We start from the raw sequence: 26992 nt of genomic DNA, 5'->3' as shown, positions 1-26992 counted from the left end.
CTCGCTAGAAACGGCCGAACCGGTCGTTCCTCCAGGGCCTGGCCCGAGGGTGCTTTGAGAAACGGTTCGTGCAAAAACGCGGGCCAGCCAGGTAACCAAACAGGCCGGAAAAAAAAACTGAATCGATGCGAGCCAAGGAACATGCAGGCTAACAAACGTGCCCCTTGATTTCCCCCCGTATTCTCTCATGTTTATTCGGGGACGTGAAACAAGCTGGGGATGCATTTTTTTCTCATAATATCTTGAAAGACATAAAATAAAACTAGTACTAAATGCAAATCTTAGTTAGGTTTGTATCTCCGGTAGCCTATGAGGATCCTCGTCGTCGTCGTCGCTGACAACCGGTAGCTACCACGGCTAGTAGCGTGGGAGCAAGCCAGCAACGGACAAGTACACATGAGGCATAGACACAGGCGGTGGCACATTCCACGCTGGCGCTGGCCAGGTAGGTGCAGACGCACAACCAGCCGCACGGGCTATCGATGACGAGGAGATCGCAGAGATGATAGTTGTGACGTGTGGTTCCCAAAGTTCAAATGTGGGCAGCTCAAAAGAAAAAAAGTTCAAATGTGGAGAACGCAGTGGTGTTTAAAAGGACACCAGAACACCGTCAAGAATTCTCAAACCAGCGAATGCTGTTACGACTTGTGCAACCAATCATTTCGTAACATACAGTTGCTACACAAGGATCTATTAACACATCCGTAGTAATCATCACAACTCAAAACACAAAAGTATGGAGATTCCGGACGTAGATCTTTAACAGCTAGCAAAAAAATTCCATACAAAAAAACGAGTTCTTTCTCATAACCAAACATATTATTTTGGGGAAGACGGTGTTCGAAATGGGACACTAGCATCCGTACAGTGCAGGAACCCCCAGAAAAGGATAGCACGCAGAGGGAGTGTTTCTCATCTAAACACAAGTTTCATGGCGGTAAACCTTAAACAAGTATATCACAGAATCCATTCGCTCACTTGGCTTTGGGGTGTGAGGCGATGAAGTCCACCGCAACTTTAATGGAGTCAATCTTGTCAGCTTCATCGTCAGGGATCTCGAAACAGAATTCCTCCTCCAAGGCCATCACAACCTCCACCGCGTCCAGGCTGTCCAGGCCAAGATCATCCTTGAAGCGGGCATCTGGTTTCACCTGTAGGACAATATAAAGAGATACGGTTACTTACTTTGAACAATGCAAAACTGAGACTGATTACTGGTTTTGAACACTGCAGAACTGAGAACGTTTGAAGCTGTTCAGTCCACCTTCGTTGGACCCCCCAAAAAAAGTACCACAAACAAGCATTGAAACAGTAATATCTTAGCTTGTCTGCTCTAGTGATGTATACTAGAGATGGACAATTGTGCAGATAATTGAATAGGTAAGAAATTCAAATGGCAAGCAAAAGCATGCTAGTTAGAAGTTAAGCAACGGGAAGATTCTAAAAACTAGCAAGTTTTCTTGTAAAAACTAGATGGTTCATGGTTGGAAATTAGTTCAGGAAGACCTTATGATTGATTTTATGTTCCCACAAATTTCCCATTGTTACAGTTTGTGAAGAAACATACCGTTCCTAAAATAAAAATGAAAATAGTATGCATATAATTCAATTGGTGTTGTTTGCATTTTGTGCCCTACCACAGTGAAGGCATTTTTTCATAGAATTGCCTAAGAACTGATGATACTTTGTCGCTTTCTAGATTGTTGCCTATGTATATGCAGTGCTCAAGATTACAGAAAACCACACACTTAAACAAAACCTAGTTTGACGTAGGTCACATAAAAGACTAGCTACAAAGCAATCTTTGCACAAAACATAAAATGATGGCATAAGCAAACTATGCGCAAAGAAGTCCTATACCTGCCGATGCCTAGCTGGAGTTTTGCACAACTCAAGTCTAACGTTGTAGTGAGTCAATTACTTTCATCAGATTTCCTAAAGACGGTTCTAGATCTAGGAACCAGCTGACATCGGTGCTTTTAGCAGTCTCCAGCAAGTTGTAAAAGCCAGAAATTGTAATAATTACAAATTCGCTTCAGCTAATGCAGTTTGCTGGCTAACCCTGTCAAAGATTCATTTACTTAAACCTTAGAACTAACAGCTTCTGGCAGACTATGGTAACCAAGAGAGTGATGAGCTAGTTCACAAAATATCTGTGTGGATCAACAGAAGCACGCTGCACACAAGAATGCACAAATAAAAAAGGCATTATGCCCGTGTAACTGAGAGTGTCAGACTACTCATGCGATAATTCATACGGCTCCCCACAACTGCGCCAATGGTTCCTTTCCGTCATCAAAGCCCAGACAAACAGCCACATAAACATGCCGCAAATAATGCCTAAGCAGCTAAGCTAGACAGCTTAATGCACCGAGATCAAATAATGCCTAAGCAGCCAAGTTACATAGCTTTTTTTGAAAGCTCAAGTTACATAGCTCAATGCGCTGAGATCTATCTATCCATCTGACGGCATCAGCATTTCAAACAAGCGAACAACACCGGCCGATGTCGATTCCTCCCCAACAGAAATGACCCGCGAAACGCTAAGCAAAACGGAGCATCTCAGTTTCGCGATTTGATCCAAGCAATGCGTTATTCGCATGCACTATATGTAACAAGTGGCAAGAGAGGGGAGGAGACCTTGGATGGGTCTTCGATCTTGGGGAAGTCCTTGACGACCTTGATGGTGCGCTCGGTGACCTCGTCCTTGTCGAGGAAGGACCCCTTGGCGTCCTCCGACGACATCCAGCGCCGCCCCTGCAGCGCCGCCGCCGGCCGGATGGACGCCGCTGACGCGGGGGCCGCGGCCACGCGGAGGTGCCGCAGCACCAGGTTCCTCGCCGCAGCCGCCATTAGGTCCTGGGACGGGGTGGGAGGGGATCGGAGGCGCTGCGGTGGGTGTGGTTGCGGCGGCGAGGGGAGGCGAGGCGAGAACTTTGTGGGCTGGAGCGGAGGGGGAGAGGAGGAGAGGAGAGGAGAGCGGTGGGGTTTTAGGCCGATTGGGCCTTTAGGTTTTGTTGCGGCTCTGTTTTACTCTGGGCCGTTGGGCTCATGTTATGCCACTCACGTCGGATCGGGCCATTCACTCAAACAGAAAACGTCATTGCAGCAGAGGGCCTTTCGGGCCTCTTAAAACAAAGCCGTCAATCACCGCATCTACAAGGGATCATGGTGGCACCCACAACGCCCGCTGTCAACCACCTCCTTTTTGCCGATGATAGCCTACTGTTTGTTAAGGCAAGTGATGAGGGTGCTCAGGCAGTGAATACATTATTGAAGAAATACTGCAGTGCTTCGGGTCAGCGCGTGAATCTGGATAAATCTTCGATTTTTTTCAGTAAGGGCTGTACGGAGGCACGAAGACAGTCTGTCAAGAATATTCTCAATGTCCCCAATGAGACTCTGAATGAGAAATATTTGGGAATGCTTTCGGACGTGGGGAAGTCCAAGAATGGAGCTTTCAAGTACCTGAAAAGAATAGTTGGTTTTTTGTTACCTAAAAAGAATTCAAGATTTTTGAAGCAGAAAAAGGAGTAGCAGGAAAGATCAATTATACACCCTGAAAATAGGACACGATGAAGTGCATATGATAGGGCGAGTGGCACACTTAAAAACTTTTAGAAGCCCTGAAAAACTTTTAAGATGATTTTTTAGGCAAAATTTATGTACAAAATCGGATAATGCTAGGAGTAGGGCGTCGAGAAGACTGGGCCGCTGCCCAAATTGTAGGGGTGGTAGCACGAGCATAGCTACATTTGCTCAGCATGATACATATGCATCAGGGTGGAAAATCATTTTCGTTGTAATGATGCTAAAAAAAATAAGACACATTGATAACCTACAAGTATAGGGATCGCAACAGTCTTCGCGGGAAGTAAAACCCAATTTATTGATTCGACACAAGGGGAGACAAAAAATACTTGAAAACCTTAACAGCGGAGTTGTCAATTCAGCTGTACCTGAAAACAGACTTGCTCGCAAGAGTTTATCAGTAATGCTTTATAGCAAGAGATAGTGAAATATCGGCAGAGTAACAAAGACAGCAGTAGTGATTATAGTAAACAAGCAGATTAAAAATCGTAGGCACAGGGATGGATGAACGGGCGTTGCATAGATGAGAGAAACTCATGTAACAATCAAGATAGGGCATTTGCAGATAATAATAAAACGGTATCCAAGTACTAAACAATCCATAGGCATGTGTTCCATATTTAGTAGTACGTGCTCGCAATGAGAAACTTGCACAACATCTTTTGTCCTACCAGCCGGTGGCAGCCGGGCCTCTAGGGAATCTACTGGAAATTAAGGTACTCCTTTTAATAGAGCACCGGAGCAAAGCATTAACACTCCGTGAACACATGTGATCCTCATATCACCGCCTTCCCCTCCGGTTGTCCCAATTTTTGTCACTTTGGGGCCTCGGGTTCCGGACAGCGACATGTGTATACAACTTGCAGGTAAGATCATAAAACAATGAATAGGAAGAAGTCCACATAACCCCCATAACTATCATGTTTGGGACACTAACCCCCCTTAAGTTTGGACTGGGACATATAACCCCCCTAAGTATCACATACCACACAATTAACCCCCCTAGCATCGGATAGGCTGTTTTGCGGGCGGTTTTGGTCCACGTGGACAGTGGTCCGGTCAAATCCCCTTGCTTTGAGCATGGTTGCCGTTCTCCTCCTCTCTCCCGCACCGCGTCGCTCCTCATTCCGTGTCGCCGTCGCTCGTAGCCACAGCCGCCGTCGCTTTGAACCTCGATTGAGCAGACCAGCAGCTGTCTCCTCCTCTCTCCCGCACCAGTCGTCACCGTCACGCTGTAGGTCGTAGCTGCTGCCTCGATCGAGCGCGGTCGCCGTCGCTGTAGGTCACTTGCTCATCGCTCCATCTGGATATGCTGCAGGCAACGTCACAGGTTGCCAGGTGAGCTCAATCTTGTGCTGGTGGGCTCTATGGGGCGACGCCCGCTCTCCCGCTTCCTGCCGTCCGACCACCGGCTCTGGTTTTCACTGCACATCGATGGTGAAGGTGCAGGGAGTAAGAGATAAAGAAAGCTGCTGACGAGCTGTAGAGAATAATAGTAGCTGCGAGCAGGAGTAGTTAAGATTTAGGCAACAATCTGCACCACCACAACGCGCACCTGACAAACTGCATCAACCTGCACCACCACCACGCGCACAGCAGCGGCGCGTCCGGGCAGAGGCTCATTCCGACGGGCTAGTCTTCCGCGTCCGCATCAGCCTCCGCCTGCAGCTTCGATTTCGGATTGGCAGGACGCCGCGTTGGAGATTACGATGCTGGAGAGGAGTGACTTGAGCGGGGCGGGGTCGGGCAGGTGCTCGAGCTCGAGCTCGAACTGGTAGAGAGAGGCGAGGTGGCAGTCGTGGAGCGCTACCTCGTCGGGGTCGTGGTACTGGGCGGCCGCACGTCGGCGGCAATGGGCACGGAGGAGCTCGAGGTGTCCAGCCACGTCGTGCGAGAGGCGGAGGGCGGCGATGGGGAGCTCGGCGTCGAGGTCGCGGAAGGATCCGGTGAGGTGCGGCCCCGAAGCAGCGCCCACGCGCGGCTGGCGGAGGGAGGCGGCGGGGAGCACATCGGCGAGCTCGGCGTCGAGGTCGCGGAAGGAGCCGGCGACGTGCGGCCCACGGAGCAGCGCCCACGCGCGGCTGGCGGAGGGGCTAGCAGATCAGCGCGGAAGAGCAAGCCGTAGAGCTTCCGGAGGTCGGCTAAAACCACTTACCACGTGCACGAAAACAGCTATCAAAACAGCTAAGGGGGTAAATTGCCTGGTATTTGATACTTAGGGGGGTTAAATGCCCCAATCTAAACTTAGGGGGGGTTAGCGTTCTAAACGTGATAGTTAAGGGGGTTATTTGGACTTCTTTCCAATGAATATCATCATGAAACAATAACATGTTCAGATCTGAGATCATGGCACTCGGGCCCTGGTGACAAGCATTAAGCATAACAAGTTGCAACAATATCATAAAAGTACCAATTACGGATACTAGGCACTATGCCCTAACAATCTTATGCTATTACATGACCAATCTCATCCAATCCCTACCATCCCCTTCAGCCTACAGCGGGGGAATTATTCACACATGGATGGGGGAAACATGGTTGGTCGATGGAGAGGCGTCGGTGGTGATGATGGCGATGATCTCCTCCAATTCCCCGTCCCGGCGAGGTGCCAGAACGGAGTTTCTGGTCCCGAGACGGAGTTTCGCGATGGCGGCGGTGTTCTGGATGGTTTCTGGCGACTTCGACTTCTCGTCTCGCGTTTTTAGATCGAAACCCTTAAATAGTCCAGAGGGGGGCGTCAGAGGCTGGCCGAGGCGGCCTCACCATAGGGCGGCGCGCCCCCCTCCTAGGCCGCAGCGGCCCATGGTGTGGGGGCCGTGGGCCCCCCTGGCCTGCCCTTCTGGCTCCGTGAATCTTCTGGAAAAATAAGCCCTTTGACATAAATTCCGGGGATTTTCCTGAAAGTTGAATTTCTGCACAAAAATGAGACACCAGGGCAATTCTACTGAAAACAGCGTTAGTCCGTGTTAGTTGTATCCAAAATACACAAATTAGAGGCAAAACAATAGCAAAAGTGTTCGGGAAAGTAGATACGTTTTGGACGTATCAACTCCCCCAAGCTTAGCTTATTGCTTGTCCTCAAGCAATTCAGTTAACAACTGAGTGCGATAAAAGAACTTTCACGAACACATTTGTTCATATGATGTAAATATTCTCATGATATGGACAAGTACTTAGGCAATTCATAATAAGATACATGCAAATAAAGTCATCTAATAGCTATATCAATCATGGAAAAGGTACCAACAAATTAATAATAAGCATCATGAATCATGTCTATCAGCAGGATTGCAATGTTCATAAAAGGATATGATAAAGTGGTATCTCGCTTGCCCGTATTTGTACAACAAAACATAAATGCTCGGGCACCTTTGAAGTTCATGGAAAGGATGGAAGTAGAGATTATCAAAGATAAAAGCATCAAAGTTATACCACAATTAATCACATTTTGGAACAAGCATATTATACTAAGAATGATAGTTGTGCTCTCAAGAAAGTGCTCAAAGAAAGGATGGTGACTCAACATAAAAGTAAAAGATTGGCCCTTCGTAGAGGGAAGCAGGGATTAACATGTGCTAGAGCTTTTCATTTTTCTAAAGCCAGAAGTAAAATTGTTTTGAGAGGTGTTTGTTGTTGTCAACGAATGATAGTGGGCACTCTAACTACCTCATCAACCAGACTTCCAAGAGCGGCTCCCATGAAGGACGTTATCTCTACCAGCAAGGTAGATCATCCCTCTTCTCTTTTGTTTACACATGTATTTTAGTTTCATTATGGATGACACTCCCCCCAACCTTTGCTTACACAAGCCATGGCTAACCGAATCCTCGGGTGCCTTCCAACATTCTCATACCATGGAGGAGTGTCTATTTGCAAATTAAGTTGCTTACTGATAAATCAGGGCAAAGCATGTGAAGAGAATTATTGATGAAAGTTAATTAATTGGGGCTGGGAACCCCGTTGCCAGCTCTTTTTGCAAAATTATTGGATAAGCGGATGTGCCACTAGTCCATTGGTGAAAGTCTGTCAGGAGTAAATGACAAGATTGAAAGATAAACACCACATACTTCCTCATGAGCTATAAAACATTAACACAAATTGAGAAGCATTTTGAAGGTTTTAAAGGTAGCACATGAGAATTTACTTGGAATGGTTTGAAATGCCATGCATAGGTATTTATGGTGGACACTCTGGAATAACTTGGTTTTCAGGGGTTTGGAAGTATGAGCAGCGTTCCCGCTCAGTACAAGTGAAGGCTAGCAATAGACTGGGAAGCGATAATCAAGAGAGCAGTAACTGTCATAATCATGTTTGCGACAAAATAAATTAACGGAGGCATAAAAGTGATACAAGAACTCTGAGGCAAAGTAAATCATCGAGGCTTAATTGACTTTTGTTCAGTCATATGCATGCGTGAGCATGTGCCAAGTTGATTCAAGTGAATTATTCAGAGGAGGATACCACAATGTCATATCTACCTATGAATAAAGCAATGCAAGCAAATATTTATGACATGCTACTCATATTAATAAATTGGAGCTAAACATGAGAGATCATGAACTACTAGACTTCATTAAATGACATATACCTCACATGAACCAACTAAGCATGCTCACATGGATGAGTATATGTACAAAAATGAAAACAAATAGAGTTCATACCAGCCTCTCACCACAGTCGGATTGTCGTAGATCGTCATTATTGCCTTTTCACTTGTGTAGCTTGAATAATATGGAACGAAAACCAAGCTCCAACAACCGAAGACCGCTGAACTCCATAATGAACTTTACAAAACCAAATAAGAACAACAAATATTTTTGGTGTTTTCGAATTGGAAACAAGAACAAAACGAAACAAGTAAATAAAGCAAAATCTTTTTGGATTTTCTCATAGCAAACAAACGATAGCAAATAAAGCAAAATAGGAACAAGAAACCAAAATGAGCAAATGGTAAAGAGAAACAACAGAAATATTTTTGGTCTTTTTGTGTTTTAGGAAAGAAACAAAGCAAAAACAAGAAAACGAAAACTAAAAGAGTCACATAAACACAAAGTAACAGAAATCTGCCAAACTTGACAGCAGTACAGTAATCGATTTTTTCGAAAATCGTCCGCTGCCCAGCTCGAAAAGTGTTCAACTAATGAAAGTTAGATAATAACCTGGGGAACATGCACAAAAATTGGCTTCGCAAAATAACGTTCTGGCTGTTTTTGAGAATTTTTTTGTTATCAGTCCAGAATCTGTTTTCAATCAGCACCTCCCCAAATATCATCTCCCTCTTATTAGAGAACCACTTTAAGAAACTAAACAAGTATGTACAAGTATCCAGCAATTATAATATGCAATGAATGAGTGATGCCGGTATACCTCCCCCCAAGCTTAGGCTTTTGCCTAAGTGGAGATCAATCTCATGGTGCCCATGAAGTGGCACCTCCGTAGTATGACGAAGATGGATCCTGTTCCGGGTATGTACTGGAAGATGCACCAGGATACGTGACAGTGTACCCGTGGGAGGGCTCGGCATTCTCGGAGTCATGCTGCTGGTGGAAGCCATGTATCTTCATCTGCTCATCCACCTCCTCCTTAGAGCGCGACCACGGTTTCCTGTGAATACTGAACAAATCTTGCTGCGGCAAAGGGATTTTCCTCTCATCCCCGTCAGTAAACAACATTCTATAGACAATATTATCTAAACTAGAGTCAGTTGTAACAAATTGATGACTCTTCATAGCAGCAATATCATCCTCCTCTCTTGACCCTTGAAAACTTCCTTCACACCAAACTTCTCATAAACTTCATTAAAGGGGTTAGTACTCAAAAAATTTGAATCCACCTTGGTCCTGTAGTGGCACATTGCAAGAACTCAATAAAACATTAGCTACAGCCCTCTACGTCTAGAAAACCTCGCTTAAAGTCCACAAGAGACAATGCAAAAAATAGAGACAGAATCTGCCAAAACAGAACAGCCAGTAAAGACGAATTTTAAATAAATACTTCCGTTGCTCAAATCAGAAAACTCAAAACTAATGAAAGTTGCGTACATATCTGAGGAACACGCACGTAAATTGGAATATTTTTCTGATTTTTCTACAGAGAAAACAGCCCAGATTCGTGACAGATAGAAATCTGTTTCTGCGCAGAAATCCAAATCTAGTATCAACCTTCGATTAGAGGCTTCACTTGGCACAACAAAACACAAAACTAAGATAAGGAGCGGTTGCTACAGTAGTAAACAACTTCCAAGACACAAATATAAAACAAAGTACTGTAGCAAAATAACACATGGGTTATCTCTCAAGAAGTTGCTTTCTTTATAGCCGTTAAGATGGGCTCTGCAGTTTTAATGATGCACTCGCAAGAAATAGTATTTGAAGCAAAAGAGAGCATCAAAAAGCAAATTCAAAACACATTTAAGTCTAACATGCTTCCTATGAAAAGAAATCTTGTACACAAATAAATTCATGAAGAACAAAGTGACAAGCATAAGAAGATAGAACAAGTGTAACTTCAACAATTTCAGCATATAGAGAGGTGTATTAGTACCATGAAAATTTCTACAACCATATTTTCCTCTCTCATAATAATTTTCAGTAGCTTCATGAACAAACTCAACAATATAACTATCACATGCAGCATATTTTTCATGATTTCCAAACACATAATTTTCATCAAGTTCAAGAATAGTGGAATTAAAACTTTCAAACTTACTTTTATTAATAATATAACAAGGTAGTTGATCAATCTCAAGAGATATGGGACTCATAGAATAAGTCAAGAACTCTCCAATCCCATTTTCATTAGTAGCACAATTAATATTATCAAGTAACATAGGATCATCATCTAGAGCTTTATCATAAACATTTGCCAAGCAAAATTCTTTTGTACCATGCATTTCGACATCAGGCTCAAACAAAGCATTATCATAAGATTTATCAAAGTAGCATGCATTATCATAAATAACAGTAGCATAATTATTCTCACAAGTTTTACTCATAGGGAATATTTCAAGAGAATCCACAGGAACATAACATTCAACCTCTTTCGGTAAGCATGGAGGACAATCAAATAGTGTAAGAGATAAAGAGTTACTCTCATTAGAAGGTTGGCATGGGTAGCTAATCCATTCTTCCTCCTTTTGTTCGTCACTCTCCTCTTCTTTTTCATCCAATGAGCTTTCAGGTTCATCAATTTCCTCCTCTTTTTCATCCAATAAGCTTTCAGGTTCATCAATTTCTTCTTCCACCGGTTCCTGCAAATTGTGAGTGCATTCTTGTGCATTAATGTGTCTCTCTTTATAATCAAGGATATAAGGATTCCTACTGTAGCATTCTATGCAAGAATTAAGGATAGTAGAGACATAATCTTTAAGGTCCTTACAAATAGCACAAGTTTCATAATTCTCAACCATGAAGGATTCTATCTCGGAGGCTCCCATAAATAAGACAAATTGTTCTACCTCTTCGAACCCATAATGAATATAGCAATTCCGATTATAGCTCTTAATTAAAAATTCCTCACTAGAGCCACATTGAAATTTAAAATGCTTATCCTGTTGAGAGCAACAGTTTATATCATGGCGTCTAAGCAAGATTCTAGCCATTGTATTCAATTTTTCTATCATAGCACTCATTATTTTACCAGTTCTTGATTCTCTATAATTATTATAGCATTCTATAAGCTCCAAGTAGGTTGTAGGTTCTCCCATAACAGCAGTTTTTAATTTTTTGGTTTTTCAAATTTTTATGGATTTTTGGGTATATGAGACAAATAAAACAAGACAAAAATAAACTAAGCAAAAGTAAACTACGCAAACTAATACTAGACAGAAATAAACTAAGCACAAATAAACTAGACAAAAGTAAACTAAGCAAAACAAAATAAAATAAAACAGAGATAGAGGTAGAGTGTACTCCCCAGGTGAACTTATGAGTAGAGCTATGCCTCCCCGGCAACGGCGGCAGAAAACAGTCTTGATAACCCACAAGTATAGGGGATCGCGGTGGTCTTCGAGGGAAGTAAAACCCAAATTTATTGATTCGACACAAGGGGAGGTAAAGAATACTTATAAGCCTTAACAACTGAGTCGTCAATTCAGCTGCACCTGGAAAAGCACTAGTAACAGGGGTGATGTGAAAGCAGCAGTAATATGAGAGCAGTAGTAACAGTGCAGCAGTAATAGCAATATGAGAGCAATGGCACCAGAAGATAGTTGATACTACTTCCAATGACATGTAGAACAAGTATATTATGATGAAAGATGGACCGGGGTTCCCAGCGATCTACACTAGTGGTAACTCTCCAATAAGTGACAAGTGTTGGGTGAAAAAATTACAGTTGGGCAATTGATAGGAATCAAAGCATTAAGATAGAACATCAGGCTTATTAATTATGTAGGCATGTTTTCCGTATATAGTCGTACGTGCTCGTAATGAGAAACTTGCACAACATCTTTTGTCCTACCAGCCGGTGGCAGCCGGGCCTCAAGGGAATCTATTGGATATTAAGGTACTCCTTTTAATAGAGCACCGGAGCAAAGCATTAACACTCCGTGAAAACATGTGTCCCTCACATCACCGCCATCCCCTCCGGTTGTCCCGATTCTTGTCACTTCGGGGCCTTTGGTTCCGGACAGCGACATGTGCATACAACTTGTAGATACAATCTAAACAGTAATATAGAGCTTAAATCTAAGATCATGCCACTCGGGCCCTAGTGACAAGCATTAAGCATAACAAGATTGCAGCAACAATAACTTCACAAACTTTATAGATAGACTAATCATAATGTATCATCCATCGGATCCCAACAAACACAACACCGATTACATCAGATGAATCTCAATCATGTAAGGCAGCTCATGAGACCATTGTATTGAAGTACATGGGGGAGAGTATACCGACATAGCTACTGCTAGAACCCGTAGTCCATGGGGGAACTACTCACGGAGCATGGTGGAGGCGGTGGCGTTGATGGAGATGGCTTCCGGGGGCACTTCCCCGTCCGGCAGGTGCCGTAACGAGTTCTCGTCCCCGAATTGGAGTTTCGCGACGGTGGCGGCGCCCCTGGAGTCTTTCTGGAGTTTCGTCAATTGGTCTCACGTTTTTAGGTCGAAAGGGGTCTTATAGGCGAAGAGGCGGCGCAGGAGGGGCACCAGGGCGCCCTCCCCATAGGCCGGCGCGGCCAGGGGCCTGCCCGCACGGCCCTATGGTGTGGGGGCCCCAGGCCTCCCCTCCGACTCTCCTTCGGTGTCCTGGTCCGTCTCGGTGAATTATGATGTTTGGTCTTCGTTTCGTCGAATTCCGAGAATATTGCCCGAACAGCCTTTCTGGAACCAAAAACAGCAGAAAACAGGAACTGGCACTGTGGCATCTTGTTAATAGGTTAGTTCCGGAAAATGCATGAAATCATCATAAAGTGCAAGCAAAACATGTAAGTATTGTCATAAAACAAGCATGGAACGACAAAAATTATGGATACGTCGGGGACGTATCAATGAGCAGTAGTAACGGCGCCAGAAAAGTGATTGCTGGCGTGCAGTTGATGGTAGTAATATTGCAGGAAGTAAAGATGCAGTAAAACAGTAAACAAGCGATGATTGCAGTATTTGGAAACAAGGCCTAGGGATCATACTTTCACTAGTGGACACTCTCAACATTGATCACATAAATAAATAAGTTCTCTTCCTTTGTGCTACATATACTCTTGTTTGATAATGAACACCATTCGTTGTGTAGGGCTACAAGAGCACCTCAATGCCGGAGTTAACAAGCTCCACAACATTCGGCATTCATATTTAAGTAACCTTTAGAGCATAATAGATCTTTGCAATTTAAACCGAGTACTAACATAGCATACACACTGTCACTTTTACACTATGAAGGGGAAATAAATCATATCAATACTATCATAGTAATAATTAACTCCATAACCTACAAGAGATTATGAACATAGCCTACGCCAAGTACTACACGATGCACACACCGTCACCATTACACCGTGAAGGAGGAATAGACTACTTTAATAACATCACAAGAGTAGCACATAGACTAATAGTGATACAAAGCTCATATGAATCTCAATCATGTAAGGCAGCTCATGAGATCATTGTATTGAAGTACATAGGAGAGAGATTAACCACATAGCTACCGGTACAGCCCTTAGCCTCGAGGGAGAACTACTTGTGGTGACCCGGCATACCACTGCATGGTGTAGTATGCAAGTCTGATATAACACCAGTGAAACACCGTTCCACTAGTATTATATCGCTCAGAGTGGTACAACAGAAACATATGCGGGTCCAAGGCATGTCTATAGAATTACAACATTGACTCTGTTACATAAGATCATCACAGCCTCCTACTTTACAATGAGGTAGAACTGCAAATAAATTCCAGAAGAACGACTCGTAGTCTAATCCTATCACGAACTCTATTTGTAGAGTATTTGACTAGCTATAGGGGCTACGAATAGATTCTAGCTAAATAGGAGCTAGGTTTAGGAAACTAGTTCCCTTTTATGGCTAAACTAGGTTTTCTCCATGTTGGATGTGGTATCTGACTCCTCTGACAGGGTCCTGTCTCTTGAAGTAGTTGTTGACTCCTCGGCCTTCGAGTTGCACTGTAGATCCTCCTTCGATGCCTCCATATCTAAGCAGGGGATTTAAGAGTGGGATGAGTACGAGCGTACTCAACAAGTTCATTATAGGAAAGAGGTGTTTAATGCACTAGCTACAGCATTAGACCAGAAGTCTAATACCAATGCAAGTTTTCATAACCATTTCTTCAAAAGGTTGCTTTTATTCAAAAGAACTATGTCCGTCAGCCTTCACCGGTTTACTAGAACTTCATGGAGCTCCTTTCCGGCCGCGTTCGCAGTTCCATATCCCGGAATAGGGAGTGACAGGTCACGGTTCTTTACACTCTGCAGAGGTGTGTTGCTTTACCCATAAGAGATCTTAACCTTGGTGCCAACCGGGCAATTTCCCCGTCCACACTTCCTATGGTGTGAGGCCCGGTATAAGGTCTAGCCAATCATGTTCCTCCGCTACCTCGAACACCCACCCTTTGTTGCATGCCCCGACCCTGGGTCCACGCCGGTCCCATTATTCCTGTAGATTTCAAGGTGGACCCCGACCACGACGTCAGTGCTGGGCTCTACCATACACTCCTACGCCGGTAGCTGCAACCCATCATAGACCGCAATACCGTGGGGACTTAGGACTCCCCAGCCTCACCGCTTGCTCCTTCGGGTGACAAGTGTACTACGGACTATGCCGTGGGGACTTAGGACTCCCCAGCCTCACCGCTTGCCCCCTTGGATTACAAGTGTACTACGGTAGAGCGCATCCGTTGATGAACGAGAGGTGGAAACACTTTTGACTACTCCGTCCCACTCCGGATCTTATGGTTAACACGGGTATTACGGCACAAGAATCACTGGCGACATTTGTTGTTTAATCCTAGATGGATATAAACCCTTGCAATGGAACCTCCACCATATCAACACAATCCATGGTTCCATTGCCAACCACATAGTCATATTCATATTTATGAAAATAGTGGTTTTGCTTTTTATGCAATAGGGATAACCATAATACTTTGCAAGTAATTTGATAGAAATACTCAAATGACATGAGCAAGTGATGAACTTGCCTTTCTTGGCTGCAAGATTATGCAGACAAGGTCTTCGATGCGTAATAACTCCAAATTCTGAAATAGCATCATCGTCCGGTAAGGACGATGTTTAAAAGATTGGCAAGGATGCAATAATGCATAAGAATGAGATGCAATCGCTCTAAGCGTGGCCTAACCCCGATGATTTAGGATTAGTGAGTGGTATTGATTAGTTCAGGGTGTGTTGCACTTTTAGAATGATTCTCATACAAGGTTCTTATTCAGGTGTGGTTACTTGGTATTATAAAACAGGTGGATAATAAAGCATAATAATCAATTGAGCACACAAAGAATGATAATTGGCATAATGTTAACAAGTAAAGAACAGTGGTCAGTTTTAGTACTATAGGGTATGGTTAATGCTTAATTATCATATACTTTAAAAGAATAACTTTTGAAGAACATGTTCTTTAATAAAGAACAGGTATGATAATTAGGTTGAGGGGTTCTATGGTTGATTATGGTTCCATTTAGTTTCTGGAGTAGGTATTAGATGGATCACAACATAGTTGGATTCATCAATAGCTAGAACTTGTAGGGTTGAGTTAAGCCTAAGCATCTTGAGCATTCTATTATAAATAGTTGCTATCAAGGTTGATTCATCTGGCTGGTGATTGCTAGCTAGGGTTTATAGGTTCTTATAAGCAGGGTTGGTGATGATTCCTTATTTTCTTCAAAGGAATAACTTTTGAAGAACATACTTCTTAAATAATAAGAAGTATATCAATTAGGTTGAGGTTGTTTAGGTTTGCTATTTATTTTCCTAAGTAAAATAGTTGGTTTCTAATAGGATGGTTCATAAGTATCCAACACTAGTAGGGTTTAGTGGAACAAGGATATGTAATACAAAATAGTAGGTGTAGTTGCTATTAGGGTTCATCACAATGGTGTGATGCTAATTATGGATAACTAAGGATGGTGGTCTTTGGGTAATAGGATCTAGGGTTTACATCTGGTCAACCCCATTTGATCATCTAGGTCTGATGAAGATGAGCACATGGGATACCCATATGTTAGTGATATGTCTTCTACATTTTATGTGGCCAAGACAAGTATTTAGTTGCTACTATGTATCTATGGATACAAAGTAAGTTTTATGATCATAGGCTCCAACCTAGGGTTTAGTTTGGAGGCAAATTAAGGTTCTCATGTAATAATAAAGCTAGGTTTCTAAATGAACCTAGGGTTTAGGATTACACATGAAATGATGAGTTCCTAGTTTTCTACCATATGGAACTAGGGTTGCAATATTACTATTTAGTTCCTCACTTAATAACTTCATTAATAAATTTGAAGTTACTAATATCTTTGAAATAATAATATTGGATTTGGTATTTTAATAATTTTCAATAATTAATAATTAAGGTAATTATTAATCAGGGTTTAAATTCCGATAATAAGGATTTAATAAGTTCCAAATAAATAATATTAGTTTTAATGTTTTCTATATTTACTTTACTGGTCTTTATTTATTTTTTTACCTTTTTCCTAATTATTGAATTTTAATTGAGTTTAGAATTAAAATTAAATGCTTAAATCATAAGTATTAAATAATTGAATTTTTATTAAAAATAAAAATTCCATATTATATTTTTATTGGATAGAGATTAATTTTATAAGAATTTTGATATCTTAATTATATTTTTCTGAGTTAATATGGATTTTCTAGATTTATTTAAAGTTACAGCAATTTATGGAATTTTAAAAATAACTGGTCAATACTGAGTTGACTGTGACTGAAACGTTTTCTACACAGGTTATGGTTAGCCGTGCTCACTGACCAGTGGGGTCAAGTGCCACGCAGGCTGCCACGTTGGTGTGGACTTGGTCAGCGTGGCTGACTGGACACAGTAGCACATCGCCGGCGAGCCAGGCATTGCCGGCGACGGCGATTCCGGCCAGTAGGAGGCGGGCGAACAGGTTATCTGGACGTGTCTCAGCATGCTGAACATGATGGAGGCGGCGCCCCCGGCAAATGGTCACCGGAGATGACCCCGGCGAGCGTCTCCGCGGCGGTGAACTCCGGCCAAGATGCAATAACGAGCTACTGGCGGATATAGGATGCAATAATAGGCTCAGGCGAAGCGCAAGCTCACCAGGAACATGTCGGTATGCTTGGTGATGCGCGGGGTTGTCGGAGTCGACGACACGGTCATGGATTCCGACGAGCCACCGCGAAAGGGAACGAGTCGATTAGCTCGATTGAGGATGCCCCAGCTCGATTCCTTTTACAGAGATGATCCTCATGCTCACGCGGTTCTCCTGGACCTCCTCAACGACGCCGGGGTGGCTTTAATTGACGGTGACGAAAAGTTCACCGGCAAACTCCCACCGAGAGTTGCGGAGGAATGAGAGAGATAGAGAAATATTGAGAGGGTTACAGAGGTTTAGGGTTTCCTGGCGGAGCTCCTCGTGGCTTTATACAACAGGGGCGGTGTCGGCAGCGACGACAAGCCATCGGAGACGGCCAGGATACACGGCGATGTTGGCGAGTGTCGTTTGGGCACGAATCGTGGCGTGCGAGGGCAGTTTCAGACTCGTAGGGATAAGGTAGAGGCGATGGACTAGTCGACGACGTTACTGGCGGTCCACAACGGCGGCGTGGGACGTGGCTCGCCGTGGTGTCGACGGAGCAGAGGTTGACGACGAACTCGTCCCTCCTCCAAATATCTTGAACGAAGAGGTGTTGCGGGCCAGGCTGGGCTATGTTGGGCTGAGGCTTGTTGGGTTGCTGTTGGGCTACTGCTGGGCTCGGTGGCCGACTAGGTAAGTCAGGTGAGCCCCTCTTTATTTTTTTCTCTGTTTTCTTTTTCTTCTTATTTTCTGTTTTTAAATTCTGTTTTGAATTCTGTTTTGAATTCTGTTTTGAATTCAAATTTGAATTCCTTTTTATCTTGCAGGTCTGGCTTACTTGAATCATACAAAGATTAGTACAAATTGTTGCAGATACTTTAGGGTGTATTAGAATGTTAACATGGGTATTATATCATTGGTTTAGTCATTAATATATGAACTTGAATTTAATTACCCATATGGACATGGATTTGAATATTATCTTTGTAAATATTCAAATTGTTTTCCAGTGATAATTTTCTTATTTAGTGGTATATAGATTTTTATTTGGTTTCATCTTGTAAGAAATAATCTCAAGGTAATACTGATTTATGGATTTCAAATAAGAAAGTGATGTAGTGGCATGATTTTATGTGCTAAATATCTCTAAGGATTTGACCTCCTATTTGATAGTGTTGTCACTTGATTGTTATTTTATGTGCAGAACTATGTGCTAATGAATTGGAAACTCTGCTTAAACTCCTCCCAAGTTTAGTTTTAATATTGTGGTTTAGTAACACCTTAGAATACCTAGAGTAGGTACTACTCTCATCATGGTTTGGTCTTGGTTATTAAGATAAGTAGTTGATCACCACCATGGGTTTAATCATATAGTTTAGCTAGTGAGAAATTCTAGGGTTCTAATTATATTTACTTACTGGCAAATGGTTTGGAACTCAATTGTGAATTAGGTTTATAGTGGTGATCACCCAAGTGATGCATAACTAATGTTGGGATATAGATTAGGGTTTTACTTGTGATCACCAAGTAATTCACAAGTTAACATTGAGATATAAGCCTGTATTTGATTACTAGTGATCTCCCCATAATTTCTTGTGGGGAATGACACCTACTTATCATATAGTGCTTAATTTATGGCTTACTTTTCTACTTCTCCAAAACGTGGTCATGGAATATACATGATCAACTTGTTCATAATATATCTACCTCAAGTTCTTAGGGTTTATGATTATTACTCAATTTATAATGATCAAGGTTTGGCTTCCTAAAGTATATCTCTCCTGAGTTAGATTTATCACTTCTAAGATCAAGTATTGTATTGATCAACTATGGTATAATATCTCTCTTATAGTTTCTTGATTGGACATGTCTATGGTGGTCTAAATAGATTATATCCTAGGAGAATGCCTGAGATATTAACTTAGGGTTCTCTCAAGAAATGATGGTTTAACCTTTTGGATATTTGAATAGATCTCTCCCTTAAAACCAAGTGTTTCCTTAACTAACTTGAATGTAACACCAGATCTTGAGCTCTCTTATGTAGGAATAGATTATTCTAGGGTTTATGGTGTACTCACAAGATCTCAATAGGTATTTAGTTTAAAACTCCACTTGGCTATCTTGGTTGAATTAATCTCCTCCTTACTCTATCAGTTCATGGATATGGTATTATTCCATGTGATGTTGGGTTGTCTCACTACTCCAAGATGAAATGGTTTTCAACCTAATACTTTAATTCAATGATTGTCCTTGAGTCTTAAATAGGTAAAGCTAAGAGTGGTATGAATGGTCTCACTAATTTGGGAAGGACTTGAATGATACTCTAGGGTTCCTCTTGAAGATGATGATTTGAATACTTGGATGTATATCCAAGGTTTAGCTCAAGGTTTGTTATTGCTTCTCTAATAAATACTATAGAACTCTCACCTCTCTAGGTTTGATGTGTAATAACTTGGAATGGAGAAGAATATCTATTTCTGGAGTGGATCTTCTTGTTATAACTCCAATGTTGAAGTGGAGTGAATACCCTGAGGTTTCATGGTAGGATTATGGTTTAGTTTTAAGACAGGGAGAAGATAGTCAAGAATGGTTTCTCCATTTTATTGTTACTTGGTTTGTACTTGAATAGATGTTCTTATGTTATGGCAAGGATTAACATATTATGATCTTTAATAGGATCAAGTAATTGATCCTTGATTATTAAGTTATTGTGTTGGTTGTAATTCCATTTGATCTAACCCTTGAGATCAAATCATCTCTACCCAAAACAAGGTTTTAACAAAGTCACACTGAGGTTTATAGCGCTTGACTTGATGAGCTACTTCAATTCCACCAAGGTCAAGTGAAACTTCAGTTACTGTGACTGTTTTACTTTAAAGCGCGAAATTTCCCCAGATTTTCTATGCATGAATGCAATGCACACACCTGTTTCCTCTATTTTTGTAACCCCATTACCTGGGATATTACACTACTCCCTCCTCATGGGAGACATCAGCGTTGATGAAGATGGCGGTGGTGTCGATGGAGGAGCCTTCCGGGGGCATTTCCCCGTCCCGGCGGCGTGCCGGAACAGAGACTCCTGTCCCCCAGATCTTGGCTTCGCGATGGCGGCGGCTCTGGAAGGTTTCTCGTACCGTGGCTTTTTTCGTATCGAAGATTTAGGTCAGGGACCTTTAAATAGGCGAAGAGGCGGAGTCGGAGGGGGTATGGAGCCGCCACACAATAGGGCGGCGCGGGCCCAGCCCTGGCCGCGCCGGCCCCATGTGTGGGCCCCCTGTGGCTCTCCTCTGGTGGCTCTCGGGTGTTCTGGAAGCTTCGTGAAATTCTAAGATGCTGGGAGTTGATTTCGTCCAATTCCGAGAATATTTCCTTACTAGGATTTCTGAAACCAAAAACAGCAGAAAACAGGAACTGGCACTTCGGCATCTCGTCAATAGGTTAGTTCCGAAAAACGCATCAAAACGATATAAAGTGTGAACAAAACATGTAGGTAATGTCATAAAACTAGCATGGAACATAAGAAATTATAGATACGTTTGAGACGTATCAAGCATCCCCAAGCTTAGTTCCTACTCGCCCTCGAGTAGGTAAACGATAACAATGATAATTTCTTAAGTGACATGCTACCAACATGATCTTGATCAATACTATTGTAAAACATATGAGATGGATGAAGTGATTCAAAGCAATGGTAAAGATGATGATTAAACAACTGAACCATATAACAAAGACTCTTCATGAATAATACTTTCAAGACAAGCATCAATAAGACTTGCATAACAGTTAACTCATAAGCAATAAATTCTTAGTAGAAAGCCTTGAAACAACACAAAGGATGATTAAGTTTCAGCAGTTGCTTTCAACTTCAACATGTATATCTCATGGATAATTGTCAACATAAAGAAATATAACAAGTGCAATAGGTAAACATGTAAGAATCAATGCACAGTTGACACAAGTGTTTGCTTCTAAGATAGAAAGAAGTGGGTAAACTGACTCAACATAAAGTAAAAGAATGGCCCTTCGCAGAGGGAAGCAGGGATTAAATCATGTGCTAGAGCTTTTTAAGTTTTGAAATCATATAGAGAGCATAAAAGTAAAGTTTTGAGAGGTGTTTGTTGTTGTCAACGAATGGTAATGGGTACTCTAACTACCTTATCAACCAGACTTTCAAGAGCGGCTCCCATGAGGGACGTTATCTCTACCAGCAAGGTAGATCATCCCTCTTCTCTTTTGTTTACACATGTACTTTAGTTTAGTTTTTTTTTTATTTTTTTTAGATGACACTCCTCCCAACCTTTGCTTTCTCAAGCCATGGCTAACCGAATCCTCGGGTGCCTTCCAACCATCACATACCATGAAGGAGTGTCTATTTGCAAAATTAAGTTGCTTACTGATGAATCAGAGCAAAACATGTGAAGAGAATTATTAATGCAACTTGTAATTAATTGGGCCTGGGAACCCCATTGCCAGCTCTTTTTACAAAATTATTGGATAAGCGGATGAAGCCACTAGTCCATTGTGAAAGTCTGTCAAAAGTAAATGACAAGATCGAAAGATAAAACACCACATACTTCCTCATGAGCTATAAAACATTGACACAAATAAGAGATAATAGATTTTGAATTGTTTAAAGGTAGCACATGAAGTATTTGCTTGGAATGGCAGAGAAATACCATGTAGTAGGTAGGTATGGTGGACACAAATGGCATAGTTTTTGGCTCAAGGATTTGGATGCACGAGAAGAATTCCCTCTCAATACAAGGCTACGCTAGCAAGGTTGTTTGAAGCAAACTCAAGTATAAAACGGTGCAGCAAGACTCACATATGAACATATTGTAAGCATTATAAGACTTTACATTGTCTCCTTGTTGTTCAAACACCTTAACCAGAAAATATCTAGACTCAGAGAGACCAATCATGCAAACCAAATTTTAACAAGCTCTATGTAGTTCTTCATTAATAGGTGCAAAGTACATGATGCAAGAGCTTAAACATGATCTATATGAGCACAACAATTGCCAAGTATCAAATTATTCAAGACATTATACCAATTACCACATGCAGCATTTTCCGTTTCCAACCAAATAGCAATTAACGAAGCGGTTTTCAACTCCGCCATGAACATTAAAGATAGAACTAAGAACACCAGTGTTCATATGAAAAAGCGGAGCGTGCCTCTCTCCCACACAAGCATGAATTTATTCAGAGAGTGAAAATAACAAAACGAAAATAAAAGCACACAGACGCTCCAAGTAAAGTACATAAGATGTGACCGAATAAAAATATAGTTTCAAGAGGTGACCTGATAAGTTGTCGGTGAAGAAGGGGATGCCTTGGGCATCCCCAAGCTTAGATGCTTGAGTCTTCTTGAAATATGCAGGGATGAACCACGGGGGCATCCCCAAGCTTAGACTTTTCACTCTTCTTGATCATAGTATATCATCCTCCTCTCTTGACCCTTGAAAACTTCCTCCACACCAAACTTAAAACAAACTCATTAGAGGGTTAGTGCATAATCAAAAATTCACATGTTCAGAGGTGACACAATCATTCTTAACACTTATGGACATTGCACAAAGCTACTGGAAGTTAATGGAACAAAGAAATCCATCCAACACAGCAAAAGAGGCAATGCGAAATAAAAGGCAGAATCTGTCAAAACAGAACAGTCCGTAAAGACGAACTTTTTAGAGGCACTGGACTTAAATGCTCAAATTGAATGAAAGTTGCGTACATATCTGAAGATCACGCACGTAAATTGGCAGATTTTTCTGAGTTACCTACAGAGAACCCTGCCCAAATTCGTGACAGCAAGAAATCTATTTCTGCGCAGTAATCCAAATCTAGTATCAACATTACTATCAAAGACTTTACTTGGCACAACAATGCAATAAAATAAAGATAAGGAGAGGTTGCTACAGTAGTAACAACTTCCAAGACACAACAAAACAATAGCAAAATAAAGACATGGGTTATCTCCCAAGAAGTTCTTTCTTTATAGCCATTAAGATGGGCTCAGCAATTTTAATGATGCACTCCCAAGAAATAAGAGTTGAAGCAAAAGAGAGCATCAAAAAGCAAATTCAAAACACATTTAAGTCTAACCCACTTCCTATGAAAAGGAATCTTGTAAATAAACAAGTCATGTAGGCATAATGCAACAAGCATAGGAAAACTAGACAAGCGCAACTTCAAGATTTTCAGCATATAGAGAGGTGTTTTACTAACATGAAAACTTCTACAACCATATTTTCCTCTCTCATAATGATTTTCAGTAGCATCATGAACAAACTCAACAATGTAACTATCAAATGAAACATTCTTATCATGAGTCTCATGCATAAAATTATTACTACTCCCAACATAAGCATAATCAATTTTATTAGTTGTAGTGGGAGCAAATTCAACAAAGTAGCTATCATTATTATTCTCATCATCAAATATAGGAGGTATAGTATCATCATAATAAACTTTATCCTCCATAGTAGGCGGCACCAAAAGACCACTATCATTATAATCATCATACATGGGAGGCATATCATAATCAACATAAACTTTCTCCTCAATACCCGGAGGGCTAAAGAGATCATTTTCATCAAAACCGACCTCCCCAAGCTTAGAATTTTCTATATCATTATCAACAATGGTGTTCAAAGCGTTCATACTAATATTACTACTAGCATGCAAATAAGGTTCCATAGGTTTTTTAATTTTCGCATTAAACCATTCATGTCTTGCCTCAGGAAATAGTTTAAAAAGCTCACAGATGTTTTCCATTATGCCTTACTAGTGTTTAACAAGAAACAAAAAGATGCAATTGCAGGATCTAAAGGAAATAGCTTCGAGCACACACACAACGGCAACAGAAAAGTACTTAGTTACCTGGGACCGGAGTATGAGTGCCTTTTACCTTTCCTCCCCGGCAACGGCGCCCGAAAAGTGCTTGATGTCTACGGGTGCTTCTATTCTTGTAGACAGTGTTGGGCCTCCAAGAGCAGAGGTTTGTAGAACAGCAGCAAGTTTCCCTTAAGTGGATCACCCAAGGTTTATCGAACTCAGGGAAGAAGAGGTCAAAGATATCCCTCTCAAGCAACCCTGCAATCACGATACAAGAAGTCTCTTGTGTCCCCAACACACCTAATACACTTGTCAGATGTATAGGTGCACTAGTTCGGCGAAGAGATAGTGAGATACAAGTGCTATGAATGAATATGAGCAGTAGTAACGGCGCCAGGAAAGTGCTTGCTGGTGTGCAGTTGATGGTAGTAATATTACAGGAAGTAAAGATGCAGTAAAACAGTAAACAAGCGATGATTGCAGTATTTGGAAACAAGGCCTAGGGATCATACTTTCACTAGTGGACACTCTCAACATTGATCACATAAATAAATAAGTTCTCTTCCTTTGTGCTACATATACTCTTGTTTGATAATGAACACCATTCGTTGTGTAGGGCTACAAGAGCACCTCAATGCCGGAGTTAACAAGCTCCACAACATTCGGCATTCATATTTAAGTAACATTTAGAGCATAATAGATCTTTGCAATTTAAACCGAGTACTAACATACCATACACACTGTCACCTTTACACTATGAAGGGGGAATAAATCACATCAATACTATCATAGTAATAATTAACTCCATAACCTACAAGAGATTATGATCATAGCCTACGCCAAGTACTACACGATGCACACACTGTCACCATTACACCGTGAAGGAGGAATAGACTACTTTAATAACATCACAAGAGTAGCACATAGACTAATAGTGATACGAAGCTCATATGAATCTCAATCATGTAAGGCAGCTCATGAGATCATTGTATTGAAGTACATAGGAGAGAGATTAACCACATAGCTACCAGTACAGCCCTTAGCCTCGAGGGAGAACTACTCCCTCCTCATGGGAGATAGCAGCGTTGATGAAGATGGCGGTGGTGTCGATGGAGGAGCCTTCCGGGGGCACTTCCCCGTCCCGGCGGCGTGCCGGAACAGAGACTCCTGTCCCCCAGATCTTGGCTTCGCGATGGCGGCGGCTCTGGAAGGTTTCTCGTACCGTGACTTTTTTCGTATCGAAGATTTAGGTCAGGGACCTTTAAATAGGCGAAGAGGCGGAGTCGGAGGGGGTACAGAGCCGCCACACAATAGGGCGGCGCGGGCCCAGCCCTGGCCACGCCAGCCCCATGTGTGGGCCCCCTGTGGCTCTCCTCTGGTGGCTCTCGGGTGTTCTGGAAGCTTCGTGGAATTGTAAGATGCTGGGAGTTGATTTCGTCCAATTCCGAGAATATTTCCTTACTAGGATTTCTGAAACCAAAAATAGCAGAAAACAGGAACTGGCACTTCGGCATCTCGTCAATAGGTTAGTTCCGGAAAACGCATCAAAACGATATAAAGTGTGAACAAAACATGTAGGTAATGTCATAAAACTAGCATGGAACATAAGAAATTATAGATACGTTTGAGACGTATCAGTAACTATAAATATTGCTAGTGTTCTCCCTACCAAGAATGCTAGTAGCAAGATAATAAGCGAAATATTTAATGGCAGGGAGTTGAATGTTTCTTATCTTGCCGCGCTGAATGGTACGGCAATCATCATTGGTGACTCCTCGATAGAGCTCCAGCAAAGCCTTGGGATTGTTCTCGATCTTCTTCGTTGTACCTACAGGAGCAATATCCAATGCAGTACAAAAATCCTTCAACTTCATAGTAATAGGATCATCATAAATCCTGAATGTAACCGATGGTTGGTAGTGTTTGTTGTTGAACTGAAAGCTCTCAACAAAGATTTTAGTTAGCATGTAGTATTGATCCCTCTCATCTTCCATATAGGTGGTTAAGCCCACATTACCGACGAGGACCAAGAAATCATCCAGCAACCCTGCATTACTCAAAAAGTTATAACATGGAAAAGATGAAGCGTTAGGGACTCCATTGTCCTCTTCGGCTTCGAAGCTCGGTGCGATGACATCCTCATTATAGGATCGTATAATCCGAGTGGATGACCTTGAGGGCCTCCCCGTGCTTGTCGTCTCTCTTTCAAACATTTTTCCAAAGTTATAGTTATCCATCTTCCTTTTCTGAAATTTTCAACAAACTTTATAAAAGTTGATTTGGAGACATATAATTGAGGGAAACTACTATAGGAACTTGGTAGAGTACTAAACATGCATCAAAACTAATTTTTACAACTTAGAACAAGCATGCAAGCTCACTAAACATGTTACCTACAGCAGCAAAATATTCAAGATATACTCAACCAAACAAAATTCTATTTGGATAATCGGAGGAGTCACATACCGGAGAGCAAATGTGCCAAATTTCAGACAGAAATCTGGGCTGATGATACGTCTCAAACGTATCCATAATTTCTTATGTTCCATGCTACTTTTATGATGATACTCACATGTTTTATACACATTATATGTCATTATTATGCATTTTCCGGCACTAACCTATTGCGAGATGCCGAAGAGCCAGTTGCTGTTTTCTGCTGTTTTTGATTTCAGAAATCCTACAAAGGAAATATTCTCGGAATTGGACGAAATCAACGCCCAGGGTCTTATTTTTCCACGAAGCTTCCAGAAGACCGAGGGAGAAACGAAGTGGGGCCACGGGGCGCCACCACACTAGGGCGGCGCGGCCTAGGG

At 41.9% G+C, this 26992-nt stretch overlaps 1 protein-coding gene across 1 annotated transcript; it reads right to left on the bottom strand.

Moving 5' to 3' along the window:
• Window positions 1-783: 783 nt before the first annotated feature.
• LOC127332134 (acyl carrier protein 2, mitochondrial) lies at window positions 784-2967 on the bottom strand. The gene is made up of 2 exons (XM_051358389.1): window positions 2641-2967; window positions 784-1151 (listed from the first exon to the last, which is right to left on the bottom strand). Exons 1-2 carry the CDS (start codon window positions 2851-2853, stop codon window positions 975-977), a joined length of 390 nt encoding a protein of 129 aa, XP_051214349.1. The 5' UTR covers window positions 2854-2967; the 3' UTR covers window positions 784-974.
• Window positions 2968-26992: the final 24025 nt, after the last annotated feature.

The sequence above is a fragment of the Lolium perenne genome, chromosome 4 (genome assembly GCF_019359855.2).
Source record: "Lolium perenne isolate Kyuss_39 chromosome 4, Kyuss_2.0, whole genome shotgun sequence".
Classification (NCBI taxonomy): domain Eukaryota; kingdom Viridiplantae; phylum Streptophyta; class Magnoliopsida; order Poales; family Poaceae; genus Lolium; species Lolium perenne.
This window is presented reverse-complemented; position numbering and strand designations above follow the sequence as displayed.